Raw genomic sequence first — 19,965 nt, forward strand, 5'->3', positions numbered from 1 at the left:
CCAACCCTTGAATCCTGAGATTTACCTCCAGATGTGTGTGCCTCTGTGCTTGTAGGGATGTGTGTATTTGTGTTGTGTGTGAGAGATCTGCGTGTATTTGTGTGTTGATGTGTGTTTTTTGTATCTCTGTGACTTTTCTTTCCATGTGAAGAAAATGTATGGATGGAAAAGTTGAGGAGAAGAGATTAGAGGCAAAGAAAAAGGGTGGCCTAAGTCCATAAACCTCCTCCTCTCCCTCTGCCATCAGTGCTTTCCCTGCCCAGAGTCGGATAATTTCAGCTGTCCCTCAACAGGGTCTTCTTATTCCCAAGTTTCTTGGGTCTGTTTTTCTGCGTAGGCCTGAGTCCTGCAGAGAGACCACGTAGTAGAATGGGCATTGGACTCCTATATTAAACTTGAATTCCAGGCTTGGCTGGTTGTGTGATGCTGGGCACGCAATTTTCCTTCCTTTGAGCCTCAGTTTCTCAGTCTGTAAAATGTGGATGATGATGCTACTGCTTTTCACAAGAAGTATAAGGTAGACGATTAAATGGTACTCAAAAGACGACCCATAAATGTTAGCTCCTTTCCTGCTTACCTATTTCTCCCAGGATCAAGTCCTAAGGCAGCAGTTGGGCCTGGCTCCTGGTCCCAGGGAGGAAGCCCTCAGCTGGTAAGGAGGGGCCATGTTCTTCCTAAAAGGGTGGGAGGGGGAAGAGGGTGTGGTCTTTCTTTCCCACTGGGAATCTCCCATCTTCTCTCACCCCCATCCTTCTGGCCTCTGCCAATGATGTGCATTTTCCCCTCTGCACCGGCCTCCCAAACTGACTCATTACCTCGACAGGGTAGCAACTTCCAAAACAAAACTCTTTCAACCAAGGAAAATATAACTATGGAGAGGAAAACATTTCAATATCAGGCCTCCTGGGACCCAGGGAAATGTACTGAATGTTTGTCAGAGAATGATCATGTCCTGACTTCACAGACTCTGCTGAGGGCAGAGGGAGAACAATGCCTGACACTTGGATCTAGCCAAGCCAAAATGGCCCAAGCAAAGTCCAAGCTGGTGCTCAAGTTGGCCCAAACTTGGAAGAGTCAGATGTGTGTCCAACATTGAGCTGTTAAACAGACCCACTGTGGGCTGATAAACATCCTTCATAAAGTGGGGCCCAGTACCCTGTTCTACACCAGTCTCTCATCTTCTCCTTGACCCCAAAGGAGATGCCCAATTCAGGCTTGCTGTCTGGCAGAGGACCAGCTTGCTTCATGCCTGGGTTCTGGGAAGTGGCTAATAGAGCACATTCCACACTTAATAATAGTGCCCCCTGGAGTTGTGCAATGCCTTGACCGTTTCTGGGACACTCCAGGGAAGTGATCTTACAGCAGTGATCAGGCAAGATCTAAGAGAACAGCTGGTGGGCGGTGCTGGTGTCAGATTAGATGCTGGGGAAGGTCCAAGGGATATTCCAGACCATATTCGCTGTGATCCCAGTGGCTGGACAGCAAGGAGAGGGGAACTGAAACAGGTGAAATTGTTTTCTGAGAGAGACAGGGGTCAGGTGAGGCAGAAGACTGACCTAAATCTTTCTGTAATGAAAGATTTCTTGTGGGGCAGGGGAATATTGGGGACACTGAGCATGGATTTCTCACAGTTACTTTCTTTCTTTATAATAGATTCAATGTCATCTACATAGCTCCCGCAACCTATGCACACCCCAAAAAACAACAACAACACAAAACGCATCCCCCAAATAGAAACATTCTGAGAATCCCTTCTTATCTCTGATAGGTAGTCAATGTGTGTGTTTTAAATTCATGGAATTTCAAAGCTGAAAAAGAGTTACACATTTTATAGACATCTTTATCTGTAAGTTCAGAGAGGAAAGACACACAAACTCTTTCGCATGAGGCCCAGGTTCTAGCTCAGAGTCAGGCCCTCTGTGACTGTAAGAAAAAGTGTCTTGGTTGCAGTCACAGAGTGCCTGACTTTGCCTTGGGGGAAAGGGTTTGTGTGCTTTGTTGTCCCATTTGGCTGCATTTGCCATTGTTATCTGTGTCTGTGTAAATGTCCCCTTGCATGTCTGGCTGTGCAGGGTGTCTTCCACAGAGACAGCTTCCAGTGGCCTTTTAATTTTTTTTTCTTTTCTCAAAGGACCTAACTCAATGGCACGTGGCACTCTAGAAAGTCAGGAGTCCTGGGCCCTAGTTTTCACTCTGCTGAGCCTCACTCTTCTTATTTGTAAAGCGGAGATATACGTTCTCGCCCTGCTAATCTCATAGGGCTACTTGTCAGGCTCAGAAAGGATGGTGCTTGTGAAAAGTATTTTCTAAACATATAGAAGATTGCAGTTATTAAAGCTTGATGAGGAAAATGGTATGTGCAAAAGCAGCCTTACTGGGCATGAGGACAAGACTTTTGCAGGTTTTCTGGGTATGCAGTGGGTGCGGCTGGGCTGAGTGATCTGCATGTCAATCCAGTGGTACCCAATCACTGGGCAAGATATCATGACACTCAGAAAACTGCTGGCCATCTGGAGGTGCATCTTGCACCGTAAGAAAGGGCAGGTTTTTTCCCAGACCCTTGGCTTCCATCAGGTGGTCCAGTGCCAGATTGGACGGTACATTCCCACCCAATCAAGGTACTCTGGAGGTGATGCGTGGGGTAAGTGGTGGAAGTTTTCAGGAAATCCTAAAGAAATACTTTCAAGGTATCCTGAGGGGATAAACTGAGCTTCATCTGAGCCATTTTAGAGAGTTGCAGGCTGGTAGGCATGTGAAAAGGTCTTCATGTCCATTCTTTACAGAGGAATTATGCAAGGTATGGGATTTAACCTGATTTTAAGTGCGCTCTCTACAATTTCTGGTGGTCATCGGTTTATCATTCATTTAACAGATATTTATGTCAGGTACTATAAAATGTGCTGGGGTGGGGTGATGGGTAACAAAGCAGCCAGTTGCTTTTCATTTAGAACATCTGGTCTAGTCTAGTATGGAACTGGTGCCTGAATTCCTGTAGTCAGTATCTAACACTAGTACTTTCTTTGGCAAAATATCTTAATGCAATGTTTGATAGGACAGGCCATTAGAAGGGGCATCATGTAAAGATGGGAATGCCACATGCTACCTGAAGAGGAAATGCATTTGCATGGTCAAAAAATCATTGCAAAGATCTAACTTGCTTGACATTATAATATCGGTAAGATAATTTCCTTATGAATGTTTTTCTCCTGTCTAGGAGTCACTTTAAATTGATAAGAAACTCTTGGTTTAAACTTGCTTACTTCCCTAAAATGATTTCTTTTTATTATAGAGAAGAAGGAGTGATTTCTCGTTGGCAGATAGAAACACTGCATATTGCTTGGCATAACTTATCAAAAGGGTTAGGCATTCTCTGAAGGCATACTTCTCACTTAGCAGGTTACATTTGAAAAGCCTCCTCTTACTCTTTACCTCATTCTCTCCCTACTCCAATACCACCCCAAGAGTGCTCATAGAAGACAGGGGATATTAGAGAAGAATGTCATCTGTTTGGTTTGAAAAAGAGGGTAAACTTTTATTTAGAGAAAGAATTAGGAAAAGAAAGTAATGGTTTGCTTAGAAAGATGACAATTTACAGAGGGAAAACAGCATATTTGGCCAGGACAACAAAACAGCCCTCTGAGACTGTCAAGAAAGCTGACCACAAACATGCCAATAAAGAGTTGAATTCGTCTGTGTGTAAAAGAATTCTGTAAAACAGTGTAAGACAAATACGTGGTCCAAAGCAGCACATTTCCCATCCTTGGGAATTCAGGGGAAACTTTGTACAGGTTCCTAGGGTGGAAGCAATCTCTTTGTAGTGTTCTCAAACACAGAAGAAATCTCAAATCTCAGCCAGCGGGAGTAGGGGTAGAAGGAGCTTCATGGATGTGGAAACAGAAAGGTTGGAGAAATTGAGATGGGACAGCGCATGCAGCAATGCACCGAAGACATTTAAACGTGCATGCAGTGGAGGAAGATGCGAGATTATGATGGCCAAGCTCCTGGGTGCAACTTGGTGAGAGTATTTGCTGTGACGATCTGCTGCTGTATTTTCAACACTTGGCAATAATCAATTATGAAAGAGAAATAACTTGAATGGTACTGATTAATCAAGAGCCAGCTGGTCAGACTTTGCTGATAATTGCCAAAGCAATGCCACAAATGATAATTCTTCCAAAGTTTCAGTGAGGAGATTTTAAAAGCTTAGGCTGAAAAATCTGTGTCTTTCCTGAGACAAGGAAAAGCATTAGGTAAGTCAAATATTAAGAATTCTATTTATTATTGAATCAACATTTTTCCACAGTTAAGACAAATGGGCTTGGAAACTGTCCCTTGAACAGCAAAAAATCTAACGAACAATCAAAAATATTTTTTGACTTCATGCTTGACTTAGATTTCAACAATATTAGGAAAGACATAAAGTATAATTAATGCTTATGAAATAAAGTCATTCCCTCTGATAGCTTAGATTTCTTCTGTCAACAATTTTTCTTGAAAATACACTTAGGCAGGTAAGAAATTACCAAAAATACAGGCCATTAGAAAAATTACCTTAATTTTCATTAATCCCTGACCTCTTATAAATTGGTAGGTTGAGGAGGCATACATTTTACCAGTGCTGTTTTTGACTGAGGGTACTGGACATTTACAATATACATTTAGATTGTTCAAATAGTTTTCAAATGTACATACAATAAAATATTTTTGTTTCAAGAGTGGAAGTCACATTTAACACATCATACATGATCATGATTCATCTGCATATTTACAGAGGTTTAAAGCACACAAAATTGTGCAGATAGCGTACTGAAGTCTAAACTTTAACACACGCTCAGTTGCATACACAGCAACAAGATACAATAAATTCTGAACAAATAACCAATAATCAGCCAGATTGCTATGTACACATTAGGAAGGAAGCAATTAAATACTGCCAAATAAGAATGTCACTTAAATTACTTTTTCTATGAAGCATCTCTCTGACACCACCACACACACACGCACACACACACACGCACACACACACGCACACACACACACGCACACACTGTTTTAAAAAATCACAAACATCAAACTGATGCTTGTGGTCACATACATGGGATACCCCGAAACATCTGATTTTCACAAGGCAAGAGGCAACACAGCAACTCAGAGTGACTTACAATAATTTGCCAGACTTGGCTTTTGAAAATCAGTCACTGGAGGGTGATTACTGTGAAAGTATATTCAGACTTTCATGTCATGGACTGCAGGAAGAGGAGCAAAGAGCCTTAACTAATAGCTTCATAACTTTTGCCACTAAGTTAAATATTGGTTTTTGCTAAAATAAAAAAAAAGTATATATCTGTAGGAGAAAGACTCTATGATAATATTTAAAACAACAACAAATCTCCTACTTCCTTTATCACAATAGAATATTTTTCACAGCCCACCTATACAATTATTAAACAAAACCAATCATCCTTTTGAATAACTGTTTTACAAGGTCATTATTAGTGGAAATAGAATAAATAATTGAAAAAACAAATATAACTGCTGTGTGCAGATGCGGTGGAAAAAGCAGAGACCAGAAATATGGCAAAATCAGTGCTTCATAAACAGTCAATGGATTTTTCTAAAAATACTTTTTGCTAATGGCAAAGTTCAACACCTCAGAAAAAGTCTGTATTAAGATCTTAGAATAAGTTTCCAAGCGGTACAACATGGTTTCAAATACACTACCCTTGTTGTTTGTAAGGCTGCATTGAAGTTTAGCTTAACAGTCATAAGCCACGTGTTTGAACATCTTATGAGAGGTGACCAGCAAAGAAAACAGTTTTTTTCCTTGCTCACCCTATTACCTATGAAGAGATACCATTGCTTTCCGAATAGCTATTTAAAAAATTTCCTTAAAGATATGACCTTGAAGAAAAAAGTCCAGGTTTGCTTCATTAAATCATCTGGAAAAATATTTAGACTTCATAAAGTGACTATGCAACAGTTCGAATTCTCAGAGAGTGTTCTTTGTTAATCTATAGCTACTTTCCCTAATTGGTATGTGATAGCTTAATAAGCACATATACCAAGAGATGCACACTCTTTGCTGTAGCTCTGCTACATACAAAGTTGAGAGAGCTGTAGAAAATGTTATCACCTTCCTAACGTGTACATTTTCAGAAGTCAGTGAATTCTGTGTCTTGTTGACATAACTAGGCAACTTAAATGCATTGCAGACATACCTAACTTAAGCTGTTAAGTTAGTTCTCCAAGAGAAAGTAAGTACATCTTGGTTGGAGGATGAAGAACCAGAGGAGACCAAGGAGGTATTTTCTGGGATGTCTCCTTGTCTAACAGAGTTATCTTCAAGGGAAGAGCTCCAAACTCACCAGGGCTCACATTTGTGTGGCAGGATAACAATGAACGAGGGGCCAGTCCTCCTTTCCACTTGTCTGGCATGATCTCCTGGCAAGGACATGGTAGGTGTTTGCCAGGTGGCTCCTGGACAAGGTTTCTTTAGGGGAGTACAACAAGGCTTCAGTCATTGCTTTTCATAAAGTGCTTTGGGATCCTTCAGGAAAGAGGACTGGCGAAATATTATTACTAACTTGCTTCAATTTTCAAACCAAATGAAACAATTTTCTCCAGTGTAATTATTGCTTCGAACATTAGTGAATGTTCTTTAAAGGGAATGACTCTCATCTTTAAGTACCTGCTTCTTAAAATACTCATTCCTTGGAGTGAATGTTTTTCATTACTGTCTCCCAGGCACCCTTTCCAATTAAGAGGATGTTTTAGCTTTGTTAAGTAGTTGCCAAACATATACATCTATGACTTGCATTTTCCAGATTGTACTCCCTCAAGAGTCTATACAGTGAGAAGAAATCAAAGATGTAGCCCAACATGCACTATGTCTGCCCGGCTGAGGAGACAGGCTCCTGCCTCTTCTAAGAGATTGTTGAGAAGATGTATGGTGAACATATGGTTACATTCTTAGATCAGATTGTGAGCTTTTTGTGGCCCAGGACTATGTTTCACACTTGATTCTTTGGATCTCAATGGGACTTAGAATCGAGACAGACATATGGGAGAACCTCAATCAAGGATTTTTGAGGATTTTCACAAACGATGAAAGCCGATCAAGCATGTTAGAAAAACCCTGGAAAAGAAGACCTGGGACAGTTTCCTTCAGAGGCTCTCATATTGGATTTAAAAACAAAACAAAACAAAACAGTGAAAGACAAAAATCCATTGTATCCAAAATTAAACAAAACAAAAACAATAAAATAAAACAAAATATCCTCAGACATTGTAAAGTCTCTGTAAGTAGGAGATCGGCCAAATGAATAAAGCACTGTGAATTAGAGAACACAGTTGTCTCTCACAAGAATGTATTAATTTAAACTGGGCTCACAAAATATTGCAAAGTGGAGGTATGGGGAAACCTACCTGAATAATAGCTAATTATGGAAGCTATAAAATACCCACTTTATTTAGGAATATTGCTAATAAAATGCATTTGCAATTGATTTAAGTATGCCCGTTAAAATGTAACATGCATTATTCTTTTTGTGGGCATGCCTTCTTTCCTCACAGAAGATGAAAAAATAACCTTATGTCCCCAATATAAAATAGCAGGTTTAAAATTAATGCTATTTTGGTCCAGTATGCCAGAAGTTACCGACCAAATGAGGGGTCCGAAGGGTGGGTCAGTTTCTGCCTCTGCTGTTTGTTGAATGCCTCCCACCTGATTCAGTTACAAACTTCCTCCTATGCCACCGGAATGATCAGGATCAGGAAATCCCTTGGATTCTTAGTTCTTCACAATCCTAGAATATCATCTCACAAACTCATTGAACAGAACAATCCATTTTATAATTAGAAATAAGTAGAAACTGAGTGCAAATGACTTTGCCATTCTTGTTATTAACTAGGAGGCATAATTTGAAATGTTTTTCCCAAATTTACTTTTTAATTAATTGAGATGTGTATTACATGAAGTTGGTATTCCCTGGCAACAAGCAGCTCTGTAATATTGGAAACTTGTTAGGTAAAGGCTGAATTTGAAATCAGAAGTAGGTAGATGATCTACAAAATAGGAGGCACCCTGTAGACAACAATCAAGAGTTAACTAGGTATGGACCAATTCCCAATGGGACGGCCTGGTATAAAGGGAATGATTCTAGTTCTGATCCTGTCTCTGAGACTAAACCAGCTCCATGACCTTGAGCAAGTCACTTAACCTCTCTGGGTCTTAACTGCCCTACCTGGAAACCCACGACTTAGATGAATTTTATGGGCCCTTCTAGTTCTAACACTCTCCCTTTCCATGCACATAGAATTCACTTAGACAAGAAAATTGCATTTTAAAATCCTCCCAGGCATGAAAAGGGAGCTGTAGTGATTCTGATCAAGATTCTTTGGGGGTTTCATTGAGTATAAAATCTCTTAAAAAAATAAAGTCTGAGCTGTGGGCTTTAGTTTTCTAATGACCATAGGCCATGGGCCAAATCTGTACCTTTGCAGCAGGGTAATTATTTATGTTTAAATCAAATGTTTTTAAAATGGAAGGGATCAGAATAACATTGTGAACAGGGGACTTTGTATGAACTCCCCTGAGGAGGAATGGTAGAACTCTGTGGACAAGGATAGGGCCATAAAGAGCAATATTTAACTGAAATGCCTGTGAAGCAGAAAAGGATCATTTAGAACGTCAGTGAAGTGAATGGGTCTTGGCTCCAGGAGATGAGGAGACTCGTGCCTTTTCTGAATATGCAGTGTGATTTGTCTAATTTGGATTCTTGTGAGAAATTCAGATAGGAGGTAATGAGACCAAAGCAAAATTTCCAGATGTTTTTTAGCACATCCTTGGAGTGAACCACTGGTAAGGGCTTCTGAGCATACTTTCTCTGATGCTAATTGGGCCAGATGATTTTGGGGCCAATTTGATGTAAGGAGAGGTAAGATGAAAGGGGAAGGCAGCCACCCTAGCCCTGGACAATCTGACTCTTGATCTATGATGTAGGGTGAGTGGATATGCCTGTGGGATTGTGAGGAGCCCATTGCTGACTGGCCATATCTGCAGGGCACTTTGTGGTTCAATGACAATTTCATCACCAAAGAATCTGGAGCTGATCCACTATGATTTTCAGAGACACAGCCCCCATGGACTTACATCGCTTAACTTAGAATTGTAAAGGAAATATATTTCTGCCCATGTCTCTCTCCCTCCCCTGTCTTATCTGTAATTTAGGCTTTCACTTTGTTTAGCCATCTCCTTGACCCCTGTAACAATCTATGGTTCATTTTCATGCCTGGATGGGAGCTGGGTATACAGGAAGGGCTACTTTCTGTCCTATTCTGTCTTTGCAAGATAGAGCTGAAAGAGAAGAATTCTCTACTTTTGTTTCTGGTGGTCTCCACATACCACTATGCGAAGAAAAAAAGGCCTGTCAAGGCCTATTTAATCAGATAAGTACTGATGGATAAACTGATAAGGTGAGCCCTGAGAACTCTGTACTTTGGAATGACCTAGTTTAGCTGACAGGGAACCAAGGTCAAGCCCACTTGACCCCAGTGCCCTGGAGACACAACCTGGTGTCTTTCCCTCAAACTCTTCTGAAGGTTTGGAATGGAGGGAGAAAGGATGCTAATCTTATTTTCATTTATGGAACTTCTCTTCATCAATCACAAACTCGTGAAAGAGCCCTAAACCAGGGGTCAGATTACAGAACCAGCTGCAGAACAGAGCATCTCTCTTTGGGCTGGCCAACTTCAGTCATAGGTGCCACCAACAGGGTGGCATGTTTGAGTCATTGCATGTTGTATTCCATGTTGACACAACAACTCCCCCATGCCCTTTCTAGGCTGAAGTGGGAATGGCACTGGCAACTCTGGCTTCCACCCCCGACTCTATCTAAAAAAGGAGGACCCTGAACTTGTAACCTTTGGATTTAAAACATTCAAAACTCTTGAAAATGAATGGGGTCACAGTGGGGCAGGATGGAGGTAAGGGTGTAGTGATGGAGGGGTGGACAGCCAGGATAGGTCTCCCTAAAGCATGCTGCTGAGTATTTCTGACACGGGAGAGGCGGTGGGGCCCTCCTGGCTCACGTCGGGGCCTGTGGGGCTGGGCAGGGTGCTGCGGCCTCCAGAAGGCGGGCTCAAGCCAGCCCATGGTTTTTCGTCCTGGGGCACCAGGGCCGCTGTGTAAGGCTCCACGTAGAGGCGGCGGACCGAAGGCCTCGCGTCCTGGAGACTGCTGTTCCGCTCCTCAGGAAGACTGGCAGCGTGGGCCAGAGTTAGGCCCCTGGGACCATCAAGGGCAGGGCCGGGCCGCTTGGCCTCCTCGGGCTCCTGGGCCAGACCACAGGCCCGGGACAGGTGCTGTGTGTAAATGCCCTCAGAGAGCGATAGCGACTGGGTCTCGCTGTGCATTCGCAACCAGCGATGATGGCGGCTGAAGCCGCCGTAGTGGGGGTGCTTGCCTGGCTTCCGTTTTCCCAGGAAGCCTAGCGGCGGCCGCGCACCTGACACAGTCTTGGCGTGGTTCTTGGGTGTGAACCCAGTGAGGGTCAGGCTATGGAGGAACTCAGCACATGAGCGATCGGGATTTGGGCCCTCGCCCTGGGGATCCTGGCCGGGCCCCAGTGGGGTTTTCACGTCGTGCACTTGTAGGACGTCGGGGGCGCTGCCGCTTAGGCCAATAAGGGTCTGCTGCGCAATGTCGTGCGATGACAGGTAGACCAGGTCCAGGTCTCGGGGGCTCAGGGCATCGCTGGAGTCATAGTCACTGTCGGTGGGGAGGAAGACTTCTGAGCAGCCTTCTTCATCAGAGCAGGGCTGTGAATCTGCGAAGCCAGAAACTGATGTTAGGAAAAATACAGTCTTAGCTGGAGCCCGCTTCACAGGCATAGGATCAGTGCATTTGACCCCACACTTAGAAGGGTCCTGTGCTTCGTTTAATGCCCTGCTGTCACCTCCTGAAATGCTTACACATTTTGAACAAGGGCCCCCACAATTTTCATTTTGCACAGGGCCCCACAAATTGTGTAGTGGGCTCTGGTCTTAGCGGGAGGAAAGGAAAGAGAGGAACTCTGACGGGTCCAGCCCAGACAGAAGTAGGGCAACCTTCCCTCATTCCCATCACACACGCTTTTATTATTAGCTGGGCAGCTGCGGAGAGGATGAAACAAGCTAGAAAGCTAAATGTTATTCATTTATTCATTCCCTATTATTTCAGAGGTGAGTTTTGCATTTGACAAAGTAGCAGGAATTTAAAAAGGTGAACGAAGAAGAGGAGACGCCAGTGGTGGCAGTTGATAAACCTGGCTTCAAATCCTAGCTGCTGTCCACCTCCATATTCTGAAGGACTACCTTACTCATTAAAAAATACAACAGTTAATTGAAGAAAAAGCCCACATTCTAACCAGGTTACAGTTAGTCTGCTGATGGTGGAAAATCAGACATGATTATCCTCGGAATATTGCAAAATTCATGGATAAAGTTTGATTTGTTTGGGAGTCAGTATCAAGGTTTCTTCTATTTTAGGGACTAGAACTGGATGGAATGCTTTTTTTTCCCTTACTATAGGAGATGATGTGCATACTTGCTCTTAATTGGCAGGGCAAGATGTCAGTTTTGCCTTTTCACTCCTGGTTGTTACCCAGTATCCATTATCCAGTATCCATTATTATTTGTTTAGTTACAAAATCTTAATTTTAATTGGGACACCAATGCACTTATGTAAAAGACCACCTTTTTTCAGCTTCCCCTGCAGCTAAGCATGGTGATATAATTAAGTTCTGACCACCGAAATGGAAATGGAAGTATAGTATGAAACTTCTGGAAGGCTACATATAGGGACCTGGCTTAGCTGGGTCATGACATTCTTTCTCTTTCCTTCCAGTTTACCTGTAACTAGATGTGTTGGATGAGGTCATGGAGCGACCTTGGAGATAGAAGCCACATGCTAGGATGGTGGGGCTGAAAAATAGAGCTTGTTGCCTGAAGACCATTAAGTCTGCATATCAACCCTACTTGTCTCCTTTTGAGCTTCTTTCACACAAGACAGAAAGTACCTTGTGTTTTTGACATTCTTATTTGGTTTTTCGGTAATATAAACCCAAACTTTATCTTAACTGTTAGAAACCTAAATATCCACCAAGAGGAGTATGGCTAAATGAACTGTGGTGCATCTGTACTATGGAATACTATCCAGCAGCTACAAAGGATGAGATCAATTTATATGTTCTTTAAATAATGGCTACCAATAAAAGGATTCCCTCTTCTGCCTTTTTGAGTTCTACTGACCTGTTCAAGGTTTTCCTCAAACAAAACCTCCATTAGGAAGCATCCCCCAACTGTTGGAGATATTTAATTACTCTTGGGGCAGAGATATTTAATTCATCCATTCATTCACAATGAAGATTCTATATTACTTGAGATCCTGCTGTAATAGAAGCACTGTACTTGGTTCTTGAGTGGAAATAAAATTAATAAGAAATTATATCTGTCTCTAGGGAGTTTACTGTTTTAATGGATGTATAAAGAAAGTATGCATCTGTGAGACTGTGGCAGAGCATAGGTTTTATAAGAGAAGTTCAGCAAATAAGTGCAGGTATGTAGGAAAGAGGGATTATATTTTATTGGGACAGGATTGATGAAATACTCTATCATTTCATTTATTTTTCTCCTTCCATTCATTCATCTCTATGTCTATATTAATTTATGTTTTCATCCACTTTAAAAAAATGACTGGAGGTAGCTTTTAATAGCAAATATGCAAAAGATAAAAGGATTAGAAACAAGAGAGGAAGAAGAAAGAGCACAAGTAGTCCTGTTTTAATATTACATGAGTTGTATAAAATGTTAAAATTGTTGGGGGCTGAGGGAAGGGTGCATGAGACTTCCTATATATTTCTTTGTAATCTTTGGGGTCTATAATTATTTCAAAAACCATTTTTAAAAACAGCATTTAATTTTTAAAAAGGTAGGGTGGAACCAGAGGAGGGTACTGAATGCTTAGATAAGGAGTTTGTACCTTATTTTGTAGCCAGTGGGTAGTCATCAAAGAATTTTGCAGAATTGACAAGATGAGAGCTATGATTTAGGATAGTAACTGGGATGTAAGATCAACTTGCTGAGGAAGAGATAGCAGGGAGGCCAGCTGGGAAGCTGTGGTCCAAGCTATATTTTCCCTCCAAAAGTTTATCTTGTTCAGGCTGTGGGGCTAAGCAAGAGCTGTGGTTGTGTGGAAGAAAATAGAAGTCCAGGAAAGTCATTCATGGAGAGATGTTTACGGAAGAGTTATTTTGTGCTAGACAGACATGGTCTCTGCTTTCAAATAGCTCAAAGAGATTGGATTAGACAGTAAGTCAGAAAACACATAAGATTAATTTTGGGTAGTGTGAAGTTCCGTGAAGACAATGAAAGTGGATTTTAACTAGACAGTGACTTAGGAGGAAGATGCTTTTGATAAGGTGGCCAGGGGAGGAAGCATCACTGTACAAAGGGGAGTCTAGGTGAGAACTCAGTGATCAAAGGAACCGGCTATATGAAAGTTTTAGGGACAAGTGTTCCAGATAACTGGGAGAAGGGAGTGTATAGGCCCCAAAGCTATTGGTAGATATCAAACTGTGATTCCTAGGAAGACAGGAAATTAAAGGAGTTAAATTTCAGCCTTGATTTGGATTGGGTGGTAGAATGGATGGTAAGTTTAATTTGGGACAGGTTGAGCTGAGGGAAAGCCAAAACGTCAAGGAGGGGATGAACTGAGAGCATGTGGGTAGCAAAGCTGAAGGAAGGTATTTGTGAGTGTAGAGAAGAAGAAACTATTGGAGAGAGAATGGTTGAATATATGAGTGGTGAGGTTGATGAGATAATAAAGAGGGGTGACCAATTGTGAGCACCAGTGCTGGCATTGGTGCTTAGTGAGAAAGAAGGAAGGACACATTGTCCTTAGAGGTAAGTGGTTAGGAAAGAAGAAACATATTTTCAGGTTAAAAGGAGAGAAATGTATAAAGGCCTGGGCTCAATAACTTTGATATTCTTTAAAAAGCCTTAGTACTTTTTCCAATCTTTAGTGGGAAAAATAGGACACTGCAAGTAACAGGATTTCAAAATTGTTGATTGTTTTTGATGATAGCAGGGGTAGGTGCCTTAGGAGTGAGGAAGAAGAGAAGATAACTGAGGATTTGAAATTGGACTTGAAATAGGACCCATCCAAAGAATTCGTAATTGACTGTAGTTGAACACCCTTCTTCGGTTATCTGATCAGTGCGTTCAGCTGTGTGCATGTACTTGTGTGTATCCACAATGGTAATAAACAATATCCGACATTTACTTAGTACTTACTGTGAGCCAGCCATAATGCTAAGAGCTCTAAGTGCTTTATTTTGTTTAACACTTACAGCAATTCTCATTTTGCCGATCAGAATACTGAAGCTTAGGCTTATCAAATTTTCCAATTTGTATTCTTGATAAGTGGTAGAATAGGCAGCCAAATGTAAATCTGTCTCACTACAAAGACTTGCTATGCTGCCATCCACCTTAGCATTTCCATGACTCTGTGTGGAAACTTCCTGAGGAGTGGCACTTAGTTCATCTAATTCACTTTTTGTGGTACACAGAGTTAAATTACTTAAACTCTTATGGCTTCTTGACATTGCTGCTACTAGAGAAACATACTAGATCTTGTATTAGTTTCCCGTGGCTGCTGGAACAAATTACCACATACTGGGTGGCTTAAAACAACAGAAATTTATTCTTTTACAGCTCTGGAAGACAGAGTTTGAAATCAAGGTGTCAGCAAGGCCACACTCCCTCTGGAGGCTCTAGGGGGAGAATACTTTCTCTTGCCTCTTCCAGTTTCTGGTGGCTGTTAGCATTTCTTGTGAACATGCCACTGCTATCTCTGTTTCTGTCTTCTCATGGCCTCTCTTCTGTGTCTGTGCCTTCTTTTCTGTCTCTCATAAGGGAACTTTTCACTGGGTGTAGGATCCACCCATATAATCCAGGATGATCTCATCACAAGATCTTTAATTACATCTGCAATGACCCTTTTTAAAATAATGTCACATTCACAGGTTATGAGCGTTCAGGCATGGACATAGTTTTTGGGGGCCAGGAGAAGACTGATAGTAAAAATTACTAGAACTAGAAGTAACCACCGTAGTATGTGACACTTTCAGTCCATAGTCAAGCACTTTGCAAAATCTGTCTGTATTTTGATCTCCCAACACACGAATAGTGAGAACGTATAGTTGGGAGGAAACTAAGGAGTATATGAAATGTGCCTTAAATGAGCTGACAGTCTAATATTTTAATGGAGTATCATATTTTAAGACCCAATCTCTCAAGGAGAGCCTGTATTGTTTCCCCCAGGTGGAGTTAACTGCTCAGTTCTTTTGCCTCTTAGAGCATTTTATTTATATCTCTGTAACTGCATTTACCAAGTTTTATTATAAATTATCCATTTTCCTATTTGTCTTTCTCATTGGACCATGAACTCTAGGGAGCATGCAATATGTATGTCTTACTCATCTCTGCTTAGTAAATATTGAGTAAGTCAGTCAACAAAGGAATGGACTAAGGAACAAATCAACCAAAGGGATGTGTAGAATCTTTTGTATTTCCCAGATCATATAGTCTGAACATGGATATATGAGTGGACTATGAGGACCTCCCAACTACACTGTGTCTTAAGCATCATTGTATTATTAACCTCTTGTGCTATAAATGGTACATAGAAGACTCTCAGTAAAGCATATTGAGTGGAATTGAAACTGAAACAAATATTGAAATCTGGGAGCATAATGAAGAGTGATATTTGACTGTCTCTTAGAAATAATACTAAAAGCAAAGCATCCTGAAAGGATCTAATTTACTTAATCTACCATAGATTCCTGAAAACAATCACCCAGATAGTTTTGCTTTATCTTTGCTGATATTTGACTGAAGAGCCAGCCCAAATATAGCAGAAAGAACAATTGTCTTAAAATTAGACAAACCTGGACTGAAGTCCTATCTTGCTACCTACTGCATATATGATCTTGAGCAAATCACTTAGCTTCTGTGAAATGGTACTATGAATAAGTACTATGAGGAGTAATTTAGTTTGTTAAAGATACTTTAAGTGGGCTGGGTACAGTGGCTTACACCTGTAATCCCAGCACTTTGGGATGCCGAGGCAGGTGGATCACTTGAGGTCAGGAGTTCGAGACCAGCCTGGCCAACATGGTGCAACCCTGTGTTTACTAAAAAAAAAAAAAATCCAAAAATTAGCCAGGTGTGGTGGTGGGCACCTGTAATCCGAGCTACTTGGGAGGCTGAGCATGAGAATCACTTGAACCTGGGAGCCAGAGGCTGCAGTGAGCCAAATTTGTGCCACTGCACTCCAGCCTGGGCAACAGAATAAATCTCTGACTCAAAAAAAAAAAAAAAAAGATACTTTAAGTGCCTTAAAAACAGAAGATATTAATATTATTGAAATTCTCTTTACCCTAAATACAGAATAACATATTAATATCATTAAAATATAAACCAGTAATCAGATATATTTCAAGGTGAGAATGTTGTTGATAATAAAGGTGAATAATAATTTCTTGTATGGTATCTTCTGCTGGTGATGATCTAGTCCAGTAGATTTCCTAACCTACATTTTAGAGTGAATTAGTGAGTGATATAACTGATTTACTGTAGCTCCCAGAACATGAGAGATAGGAGATTTCGTTTCAGGAAAGATGGGGAGATGACATTTCAGGAAAAACTATTGACTCAAAGCTTCTCTTGATTTCAAGAGAAGACCTAGTTATAACCATAGTAACCTAGGAAGGAGATGCAAAAGAGCTTGAATATTAAGTGGTAAATATTATCTCCTTGGTTCATGGACCCACACTTGGGAAACACTGCTGTAGTGGGAATCTAAATATTTGACTTGCATGGTGATTGTATTATTTATTAGAAGACTTAGTGGAACCTATTGCTTAGGGTGGGATAACCCCTCCCAGAACAGTCTGGGAAAATCTCCAGGATGCCAGCCAGGGCACTGAGGAGAGTTTCCAAGGACTTAGGCCACTGCTGCTCCCTCCCTTCCTGGAAAAGAATGCAAAGTGCAGCTTCCATCCCCAGATTCAGGCCATATGCTCCATTAACCATTGTAGGCACCTTGCCCAGTTGTTATTTTAATAAACTTGCTTATGCTCCTCCATTTCCCTGAGAGGGCCCACTGGGCAGGCCAGGACTGGTAGAGCCTTGAATTTCCCCTCTGGTTGACCCAGGAGCTGTTTGATGAAAGTTCTGCTCATAGTATTAGTGCTGGCTTAGGAAGCTTGGCTTTCTTGCCATTGTAAGGAGTGTTGTAACTCCTGGTTTCTGTGGGTCAGGCCAACAACAGCAGAGTAGAGTTGATGTGGATTTTGAGGGCGTTATGGGGAGATGACATTTCAGGAAAGAATAATTGACTTAAAGCTATTGCTTTTTTCTTAAAGGCAGGGGGCATGGCAGGACAGAAAGAAAAGAATAATAATCCATATTTGCCCCAAAATCTATCTTCACAGTTTTAATGTACCACTGTCTAATATATATATATATATACACTTCTATATATATATACACACTTCTATATATATATATACTTATATATATATATATATATAAATAAAATTTGTGCTTCAGTGAATTTATTTCCACTGTGTCTGAGTAGTCTTTAAATAATTTATAAATGAAGACTTTTACTGAATCTTTCATCAGGCCTTGGGTAGAACCTCCAGGGTTTGTTCACCTTCTGATATCCCAAGAGAAATAATACCTTCAGATTCCTGTTGATTTTTTTTGAGCTATGTATTTTCTGCCATAGTGCTCTTAACATCATCTGGAAAAAGGTTACCAAGATTTACATTTGGAAGATCAGGATAACCTTCAAATGCATCCGAAGGAAACAACACCCCCCTCCCCTCTATTGCCTCACCCATGTGTCACTAGGAGAAACAGCAGTATTGGAAAAAAAAATTGCTGCTGCCTGTGACCACTATACCCACAGAAAAGGAGTGGGAGAGAAAATACCCATGTGATGGACCAAATAATTCCACCCCCTGCCTTCAGCTGCCTTTTCTAGGAGCCAACTTTCCCCCTTGGGTCCTTGAGAGATGCTTAATTTTAATTGACTCACAAGAGTTCTACTTTGTGTTTTGAAAACCACACAGAAATGGGAAGTAAGTGAAAGAGTTCCACTCTCCATCCCCTACTCCTAACAGATATACGCAAACAAATTCAAGATACTCAACAGCCTTAAAACAGAATCTTGGGCTGGCACCAGAGGCTAGGTTTGTGATAGGCTCGATATTTCTAGTAGGCTCTGTAGAAGTTAGTGAATCCTATACACACAGAACGGAATTGTGCTGCAAACTTTGCCCTGTGGGTAACCCAGCAGGTATGTTCCTCTAAACTGCATTTCCGCCCTTTCATGAATGGCTTTTGAACAATTCAAAGTGGTCACACTTGTGAGAAGGACAGAGAATGCAGTGACAGATTTCATTGCTCTGAAATGCTTCTGCTTTTGTGAGGGGTAGGACACTGAATGTTTCTCCCCAGCTTTCAACAGCACTTCCCCTTCACTGGGTTCCATTTCTCATTTGCAGCTTTCCACATCTTTGTGTTTCATAGCTCATGGAATCTTGGCTTCCAAGAAGTAAATGGACCCAAGAGAGAGTTATATTTTAAGAAACAGAATGATGATCACTCACATTTTAAGTTAATAATAAAATCTGAATGTAATTGGCCAGATCCTCTTAGCAGGGAGTGGTGCAACCCGTCCTCAGGCCAACGTGAGAGTTTGGCACTTCTGTGGCATAGAGAAGGCCACCCTCATAGAGCCAGGGAGGAATCCACTAAGGACCCTGTGGCCAAGAGAAGATTAAACACTGGGAAGGTTCTGTGAGCTGAGAGGGCAGACAAGGGCTGCAAAGGTGGAAATAGAAATGAAGAGTTGTTTGTAGAGTTAAACAAACTGTAGGACATCGTAGCATACATAGCTTTCCTGCCTTAAAAAAATGCCCTTTCAATCCTATACTTCTCTAGCTACTACCTTCCCTCCTTCTTCCCTTTTGCAGCCAAGATTTTAAAAGAGTGAAAATTCCTGTCCTACTTCTTTACCTCTCATTTACTCCCTGATTTGCTTCTGTTCAGTTTCTATTTCTTTCCCTTCAAAAACGGCTCTCATCTAGATCACTGATGACTTCCTTGTTGAGAAAAGCAAAACAACTGAAGCTTTTCAGTTTTTGAATTTAACCTTACTCTACACATTTTGATTCTGTGACACTACTCTCTTGGTTTTTTTTTTTTTTAATCTTTCTCTGGTTGTTCCTTCTTAGTGTAATATGTCTTGATGCTTCATTCCACAGGGATCCTTCCACAGTCTCCTCTTCTTGTTCTACCTCCTCTTTCTAGGGAATCCCAAGCATTTTCCTAGCTTCAAACGTCATTCACATGTTAACGAATTCTTAAATCTATATTATTAGCCCAGTTTTCTTTCCTGAGTTCTAGACTCCATGCAGCTTGTTTTCTCCTGAATGTTTCTTTTTGTACGGAATGTTCCAAAGCCAACGCAAATTCAACATGCCCAACCACCCAAGCTTGTTTTTCCTTCTCTCTTACCTTTTTTTGGTATGTGCCATCATGATACCACGAGGCACCCAAGCCAGAAAACTTGGTGTCTCCTTCGTTAATAACTTTCTAAGTTGCCTCCTTGCTTCGATGTTTCTCCCTTATGGTCTCTTCATACAGCAACCAGATTTGATTTTAAAGAGTAATTCAGATTATATCAATCCTTGTTTAAAAGTTTCCAATGGCTTTCCATCACAAGCAGGATACAATCCAGACTTTTTCTATGACCTACAGAACCCTGCCTACTCTGGCTTCTGTCTTGCTCTCTACCCTATGTCTCACAATCCACCCTTTTGTTCACTGTGTGTCAAAGATCTTGGCCTTCTT

General features: G+C 41.2%; 1 protein-coding gene across 1 annotated transcript in view; it reads right to left on the reverse strand.

Annotated features, from left to right (window-relative positions):
- Nucleotides 1-4,262: 4,262 nt before the first annotated feature.
- The window catches only part of ANKFN1 (ankyrin repeat and fibronectin type III domain containing 1), a 536,065-nt gene continuing 520,362 nt past the window's right edge, over nucleotides 4,263-19,965 (reverse strand). Inside the window, exon 21 of the mRNA XM_050764649.1 lies at nucleotides 4,263-10,826. Coding sequence (XP_050620606.1) covers nucleotides 10,030-10,826 — 797 coding nt within the window. The 3' untranslated portion in view covers nucleotides 4,263-10,029. The remainder of the gene's footprint in view (nucleotides 10,827-19,965) is intronic.

This window comes from Macaca thibetana, chromosome 16 (genome assembly GCF_024542745.1).
Source record: "Macaca thibetana thibetana isolate TM-01 chromosome 16, ASM2454274v1, whole genome shotgun sequence".
NCBI classification, from domain to species: domain Eukaryota; kingdom Metazoa; phylum Chordata; class Mammalia; order Primates; family Cercopithecidae; genus Macaca; species Macaca thibetana.